This window comes from Pteropus vampyrus, unplaced genomic scaffold (assembly GCF_000151845.1).
Source record: "Pteropus vampyrus isolate Shadow unplaced genomic scaffold, Pvam_2.0 Scaffold2, whole genome shotgun sequence".
Taxonomy (NCBI): domain Eukaryota; kingdom Metazoa; phylum Chordata; class Mammalia; order Chiroptera; family Pteropodidae; genus Pteropus; species Pteropus vampyrus.
Genome location: NW_011888783.1, coordinates 18,512,651 through 18,520,858, shown reverse-complemented (window position 1 = coordinate 18,520,858; position 8,208 = coordinate 18,512,651). Strand labels below are relative to the sequence as shown.

General features: G+C 52.3%; 1 protein-coding gene across 1 annotated transcript in view; it reads left to right on the top strand.

Moving 5' to 3' along the window:
• Positions 1-943: 943 nt before the first annotated feature.
• GAD1 (glutamate decarboxylase 1) overlaps positions 944-8,208 on the top strand; it is a 35,756-nt gene continuing 28,491 nt past the window's right edge. The window contains exons 1-3 of the mRNA XM_011360088.1: positions 944-1,145; positions 1,401-1,478; positions 2,618-2,683. Of these exons, the coding sequence (XP_011358390.1) occupies positions 944-1,145; positions 1,401-1,478; positions 2,618-2,683 (346 nt within the window). The remainder of the gene's footprint in view (positions 1,146-1,400; positions 1,479-2,617; positions 2,684-8,208) is intronic.

Here is an 8,208-nt window from a genome sequence, read left to right as displayed (position 1 = left end):
CGGGAGGAGAGAGCACTCCTCTCTTTTCTCCCGAGCAGGAGACCTGTCAGCAACTGACACGCCTGTAAGAAAAGGGGAACAGATAAAGGGCGGAGGGATTAGGGAGGAAATTTATGCTTCCCTGCCCCTAGCTCAGAGCGCTCCTCAACCCATTACAGAAATCTGTCTTTAATTCAGATTGATTCCTTACCTTTCCGTTGAGGCATGGGGATGAGAAAATTTTCTTTTTCCATTTTTGCTTGAAATGTGCCTCCTCCCAAATCTATCAGCTCCAGATAGTAACAGCCCTAAAATTTCTATATAAAATTTCTATATAACAGTGTGGTTAGGAGGGCTTTTTGCTGTGCTTTTACGGCGTTTTCTATAAGCTTGAGAAAAAGTCGATTGTTTCCAGCAACGAAGATGGGGGATGTTATGGGGTAAGCCTCCTTTCCAACCACTGGCTTCCGGGGCTGGAGACCCGTGTCTTAAGTCCTTAGGCTGCGTTCTAGTTCCTTTTGCAGTTCCCTCTCCTCACCCCCTCCCCCAAGCGAGCTACAACTACCCACACAATGAAGAGGGGCTTGGGAGAGCCACCACCTCTGGTGGCACGTGGGCCGGGCACTGGTGGCCAAGCTGGCCGGAGCAGGCTGGAAGGAACGCGAGGCCTGCGTGCCTTTGTCTGTTTCTCTGGCCTTGATGGATTCCCTTTTCAGTCCTCTCCATATTTCCCGCCCCTTTTTGCTGCCTGTCGAAACTGGGCAGCCTTTGTGTTCACCCACCTTTGAGTCCTGCTCCTCCACCGCCAACCCGCGCTCCTGCTTCCCCGCCGCAGCCCGAGGTAGAGCGCATGTGCCCAGCCCCGGGTCTGAGACCAAATACAGGCGCCGTCGCACATGGTCTGGTACGATAGGAAGCCGCCAAGGCAGGGGAAAGACAGTTGAGGATCCGGCTGGGAAAGAGCATGCGGCCCCTGTCCCGAGAAGGCCGGCGCCGGTCCTCAACAGTCCAGCTGCGGCGTGAGCATCCCAGGCTGCACGCGCACGCTGGGGCTCTCTACCCACCCTCTCCCTCGGTTGCAGACACAGTCTCGCCTGCCCAGTTGGCTCCGCTTCTCTGCTCCTGCAAGATCTTCTGCGAGGTGGCCTTGCTTAATCTGCATAACCGTATTCGGCCCCTTGCTCCAGCGACCCTTTCTCTTGCTCCTCCTCCCCCATGGCTACATCAAAGGGGTTCTCTCAGTTCCTCTCCCCATCTCTTTCCTTTTCTTTCACTGTAATCCCCAATTCTGAACGTCAGAGCAATAGGTCCGACTCCAACATTCCAGCTGATTGACCTTGGGAAACTCGTTTAGCCTCTCTGAGCCTAAATGATTTTATTTGTAAACTGAGTCTTAGATTAACACTCCTCTTATTTCATAGGATTGTTAGGAAAATTAGCTGAGAGGGTGTTTAAAGTGAAAGCACTTTATCGGGTGGAAATCCGTCTTTACCCACCAGGTATTATTATTTGGGTTTTCCTTTCGCACCGATTTCCTGTCTGTTGCAGGAACTCCATCTGTGACATGCTGTCTCACTGACGTCGGGCGATTTCTTCTCCCCGCTGGGTCTCTGTTGTGCTTCGGTTTAATGGATGTCACTCTCCTTATCGCAGCCAACACTCGCGCTGAGCTGAAGGCATCGGCCAGGGTGGAGTGGGGGATGGGAGTGGTTGGAGGAACCTTGTTTTGAGAAATCCAAAGGGAATTTCACGCTGGGCCCACCACAGCTGCTCACACACGGGCACCACGGGCAGACCTCGTGCTCCTTGATAGAACGTGAACCCAAAGGGCAGGATAGACCCTGAAGAGTTGAGAATACGGCAGGGCCTGGGTCTGCGGTTGGGACCCAAGGGCAAGGTGCCTGATTCTCTTCCCCTTCGCCTGCTCCAGACCTAAGATGTAGAGGGAAGGGTTAATGAGGGGCAGGTTTGGAAGGGGGGCTGAGGTTGAGGACTGGATGCGCACTATTGTCTTCTCGACTCCCGAGTCCGACTGAAGAGCAGCCATGCGAGCCAGATCATCTAGTCAAATACTATTTTTCACCCAATTAATTCCTGAACTCTTCCGCGACCCCATTTCATGCCAGTTTATTTTAAGCTGCCACTCGGCTGGAGACCCGCCAAGAAATTATGAGACGTGTTGGTCCCAGATGCCTCTGTGTTCCCTTTCCAGGCTGCTATGGTTGCCCTTCGAGTCTGCCGGGCAGAGACCAAGGGACAGGGCCTGGCAGGTGGGTGCTAGGCAATTCGGGCAGCCGAGCCTGGCCCTTTGCGCTGGTGGTCAGCCTGCCTCACTCCAATCCCGCTTCTGTGGCTCCCTCTTGGGGGTCGCTTGGAGACTGGGCAGGTCGCTGATGCGAGGCCTCTCAAAGACACTGTTCTCTGCCTGAAGGTGGGAGCAGGGAGGGTGTGTGAATGGGAGCTCGGAGGGCACGAGTCTGCTGGTCGGCCCACAGATCTAGCTCCTTGCTTCTTTCAGGAAAGAGATTTTAATGAGGAGCACTGGAGAAGATCTGCCCCCACCCTTCCCAGAAAAACCTTTACCCTCAACTAGGTCCCCCGAGGTCCGAGCCTCACTGATCGCACCCCTCTTGCTTTCTAGCGTATGACACCTGGTGCGGTGTGGCCCATGGATGCACCAGAAAACTGGGGCTCAAGATCTGCGGTAAGTGAAAGGGCCCGCTGGGGCTCGGCAAGGCGGCGCGGCAACGGGCTTTGCGGGTTTGGGAGAGTGGAACGAACGCGGAAAAGGATTCCGGCGGGGTCTGGTTTTCTAATATACCGACTGCCCTGACGCCTGGCGAAGACCCTCATCTACATGCCTTGACCCTCCTGTGCCCCCTGACAGGGCCCAGGGGGAAGGGGGGACCTTTTCTGCCAGCGTCCTGGACTACCTGAGATCGCTGGGCTCTCAGTGTGGGGGCGCGAGAGCGCAAGCACAGCGCCCCCGCGCGGCAGCCGGGCTCTTCTTGCTGGGCGCTGGGGCCCTTCCGACTCTTGCGCTCTGCGCGCGCGTCTCGAAGGTCGTGTGGAAAGGTGAACTGGTCTGGCTTTTCTTGAGAGCTGTCCTTTGGCGCAGTATCTGCCTAAGGGGGTGGCTGACTCGTCGTTCCCCTTCCCTCTTTACTAACATTGCGCGTTGAAAGTGGCCTCTCTGGCTTGAGATCTTTGCCCCGAGATGCCATAACGGATTCAGATTTCGTTCTGAATCGGAGGCCAAGAGAAAGGATTGCCTATAGTCCCCGGTGGCCTACCTGGGGGAGGTGCAGGTTGCGCAGGCCGGAGGGTTTGCCGAGCTTGCCCTTGAAGGAGAGGAGGGAAGGGAAAGGAATCAGGCAAGAGCGAAGGGCCGCAAGAGGGCAAGGGGGAGTCAGGCATGATTTGCTGGAGAGGAAGGAAAATAGATCTGGGAGCTGGAAAAGAGAAAGAACAGCTCTCCGGAGACGTGAGGGTATGAGACGAAAACGCCCAGGTGATGTAAAAAAAAAATTTTTTTTAAGGAAAAAAGATTTGTTCGAAGGGACACAGCCGAGTGGCTTAGGCTGAACAATGAGGACTTGCTTTCCTTGCTACAATTCACCGTCTAAAATCTCTAGCTTTATCAGTCAGGAAAATACGGATGCCCCTGAACCGAGGATGGAGAGGCGGGGGAAGATTAACGAGGAGCTTATTAAAGAGCCATCCGTCAGCAGCTGCGCGCCCGCCAGAGATAGCGGCGGAGCCGGCAACCGCACTCCCGCCCGCCCCAGCCCCGGAGCGCCCCAGCGCCAGTCAGCAAGCGGGTGCACTCTGGCCCTGATCTCCGCAGCTTCCCTGCGTCCCGGGCCCCCAGGCGGCAGTTTGTGGTTGGAGCAGAGAGCGATTATTTAGCAGCCTCTGGGAACCACCCTCGCTTACCGCGCGGCACCCTCCCTGCGTTTCTGGCGCTCTGTCCCCTGGATTCTGGAAGCAGCATTTATGGCGAGAAAGGGTTGCTCAACTCCAGATCTAGCCATTTCCCAGGGAAAGTCCAGCCCTGCCACGGGGACCCCGGGTTTGGCCTTCTCCCCAGCATGCGAGGCCGGCAGGACGAGGCTGGTGCTTAGTCCCGGTGCTGGGGCTGCTGGCAGCAGCTGAGCTTTGTTCTATAAATAGCCCCCTCCTCCCACCGCCATTCCTGGCTTAATGGCCCGTTCCGCGTCAGGTCCCTTCAGCGAGGTGCTGGGCTTCAGCAGCCGTCATTGTCATGCAGCCGGGCAAGCAGAACAGAGCGAGCCCTAGGCGCCGCCGTGGCGGAGAACAGGGTGGGGAGGGTGGGGGATGCTTGGAGGGGGGGCTGCTTTCCCTGCGCTCCTGAGCCTGCCTGGGGGGCCGTCCTCATCCACCCCATCCTCACCTCCTGACCTCAGCCCTGGGCAGTCGTTGTTCCCCGTTTCCTCAACTGCAGGCTGCCTGAGTCCTCAGGAAGAAAAGGTCTAAATGCCCTTTTGGGGAACACACCCAAAGTGTCCGGAAAGGGTGAAGGGACAGAAGAGTTGAGCTTCTCTGGGTACAGAAATGGAGGGCCCCAAGTTTGCATCAGCTTCCTCTGAGGGAGAGTTCTTAGGCATTTGGGGGCTACCATCCTCAGAGAGTTTCTTCTGTTTCTATACCCCATCTTCTAACACTAATATCAGGAAAGTTTCAACCCATGTGACAAGAGGACAGGGCCTCTACTCAGTTAAGGGGAAATTGCCTTCTGCTAAAATGCATGCTTCTGGGGCCACAGGTAGGAGGCTTCACATGAAGAATGATTCTGAAAGGAAAGAAAGCACCAGGAGGATTTATTTTCCATACTTTGGGCCAACTCTGGCTTTCCATTTTAATCTAGTGGAGACAAAGTGCAGTCTTTGGTTTTGACCTGAATCCACAGCCCTCTTTCCTCCTCCACACACAGATGCCTCCACTTCCTCCATCCCAGACTTTCTGTGGCCTGAAGTGTACCCTCTTGATCTGACGTTGTTTGGGGTTGGTTTGAACTTTCACCTTAAAATAGCAGAAGAGCTAGACCAATGATCCTCTTCCCACCTCCTAATCCATTGCCCTGATCTTCCTAAGCTTCTTTAGTGCCCTGTCAAGATTCTACCCCAACCCACTCTCTTACCCCCTTACCTGGAACTCCCAGGAATGAAATTGCAAAGAAGACCCTGTGTCCCGCTGGTGGTACCCTTAGCTCTGGAGTGGAATCCCCTGGAGAGAGTAATCAGCTATAAGAAACCAGGGTCTTGTACGATGGTAGAAAGTGGAATGGCTACAGGCATGGTGGCCTGACCTAAATAGGAGATGCAGGGAACCCAAGTTTTGGCTCTAAGCTTTGCTGACTTCCTAGTAAGTCCTTGGCCTCCCTCATTTATCTACATAGAGGTCCCAAACTGGCTGCCAGTTGCATCCTCTGAGCTCTTTTATTTAGCCCATGCAGTATGTGTGTGTGTTTGTGTATGTGCGTATTTAATTTTGTGTCAGTTGTCAACTTTTAAACAGAGAGAGCCTTCGAATATTCTGTATTTCTGGCTTCTCTTGAAATAAAAAAGGATGGAGTGGGAGAGATCTGGCAGAGTACTTTTAGCCCATAAAAGTCAGAAGGAGAGTCCCTTCCTATAGGTAGATGCAATTCGGTGCTACAGCTTGGTGAGGAGAGCAGGAACATTCAGCTTCAGGCCCCATAGACTCTCTTGGCCATGTGCTTTTATGCTGTGCACAGCTCACTGCCCCACTTGGAAACAGCTGGCTCAAGTCAGGTTCTCTCTCTTTTCCCACACTTCCTCCCCTCACTAACTGGGCCCCCTAGGCCTTTGAGTTTGGGGGCAGCATGAGGAACCAGCAGCAGGCTCTCCCCATAACCCAGAAGCGGAGTCATGACAGGGCTTACCTTCTATCCTCTACTTGAAGCTAGCCAGAGTGCTACATCCTGACCAAAGCCGACTGCAGCTTCAGCTCTTTTCTGTTTTGCCTCTTTGCCTCTTAAGAATGTTGAACTGGGTTACCAGTTACTCACAGCCTTAAACTAGGTCCTCACAGCTGGAGTGTAGAGCAAGAGAGAGTTCAGTCTGCTTCAGTGTCAGAGACTCCTTGTTAGCCAGGGAAGTTGTCAGTGCACTGAACTCAATGTCACCCACTACCTGGTCATCCTTGGAGAAGCATACAGTTCCTTCCAGAGCCTCTCAGAGCCCAGAGAGGCCTGGCTCATTTACCTTTTATGAAGCTCCCAGTATTTTAGAAAATAAATGCCCTCCAAGAAATTGCTATGCCAAAAACAATATACATTAAGCATTTATATTATCGAAATAATGGTTTTTACCACAAATTATAATGCCATATAAGTGGATTATTTATAAGATCAATACAGGATTTATAGAAAGTACTAATTCTTAGTGTACTCCAGGGAGTATGGTCCAGGAATGGGAAGCAGGTTTGAAGTTGTGTCACAGTTGTCACCTCTCAACCCTATCAGGACACCTCTGAAAATGCCTGTGTCAAAACCTTCTTTGGAGATAACATCCTTCACCTAAGTGGAGGTCCTAGGTCCTGCAGCTGCCCAGAGGAAAGGCATTTCTAAAGAGTTTCAGGTAGAGAGACTTAAGGCTTTACCTGGGAGTGGAGCAGAGCCAACCAGAGGTTAAGGACCTAGGAGTAGGAATTCAACAGGCAGGACCTCACCTCCATTAGGCCACATTTATCTGGTCTCCTCCGCCGGGCAAATTCCATAGCTCCCTGGTCCAGGAGCATGGGAGCAGTCTTGGAATCCAGAAGCCAGGTGATCCTGCATCTCTCTGGCAAATGAGTGCTGACTCCCGGTTTTAGACTCTGGGGATTTGCAGGAGGAATTCAGAAAGAGAAGAGATGAGGGAAAGGTGATAAGCCCCATCTTTATGTCTGAGTATGGAGCTCCATGATAGTGTATTTCCCCCCTTCTGATGTCCTTTAGGGCTTTAATGATAAGTTTATAAGGTGCTAGGAACAATGAAGAGCCTGGTGCCTCTGCCTTCCTTTCTCCCCTCCAAAAATAGACCCTGCTCCCGTGTATAGGAGGACTGTAATCACCACAACCTTCCCCTGCATCTCTCCTTCCTCCACCCCTCACCGCTGAATTGGCAGACTTAGGAAAGTAAATGGAATTCCCCAGATTAACTTGCCTCTCCACAAACCACCTGGGACTTTCCTCTAAGCCTGCCTTGTGACAGAAGTGACTCCCCAAGGATCTTTCTATCTACAAAGACAGCTTTGTGGTCACCAAGAAGCTTAGCTCTCTTCTTCTTTTCAGTGTGGTGCATTTGGGGCTCAGGGCTAAGGCTGAGGCCGAATTGGAGGAGATGCTGAAGGAAGGAGCAGGTCTGCAGGTCCTGAGCTCAGAGGGGAGGGGTGACTGTGTGCTTGCTCCAAGTTAGTAGGGTCTCCAGACCTTTTGGCTCAACCTTCCTTTCTGTTCTCTGTTGGTGGTGTTTGTGCTGATCACCTCAGTCTGTAGAGATCCCTTCCTTCTGAGGAGCAGAGGTGAGGAGCTTTGAATCCCACCTTGGGTTCAGAGTTCATCTCCATAAAGTTCTTGGATGGCTTTCTTGCTTTATTACAACATTGGCCACCATCTGCCAAACTCTAAGCTCCTGGAGGATAAGGGATCTGTCTCATTTATCTTTATCAGTTCCCCATCCTGAATGCTTAGTGAAGTGCTTTTCTACCATAGGTGCTCAGTAAGTATTTATAGAATTAAATGTCATGACACATAAGATTTTAAGCTTTGTTTATCTCTTTCCCCAATACCTTTATTCAAAGAGAGGAGGTAGAACAAGGAAAGCTGCAATTCAGGTCTGAGTCAGAAAAATTACACTTACATTCAACCTGTGAGTTGTACCTGGTGCCCAGAGAAAGCATCTTCCCTAACCCCTAGTGCTGGTCCTCACCTCCTCCTCCCTCTGGTTGCACAGCGTACCATAAACTCAGTGCTGGCAGCATCCTCTCTGATCTAGTCCTTCCCTTAAAACCCCATCCTGGGGCTAGTTACTGGAGTGGAAGCTGTCCAATTGACTTAATTCTGAGTTCACTGTCACGTTCAGAGAGGAGAATGGGCTTTGCTTACTGTTTTTCTCTCTTGCATGACTAGGTCTCTGCCACTGATGACACTTGGCACTGCCCCCTCCTTGCCTGAAGGCGAGCAGTGCCAGAGCCCTGATATAT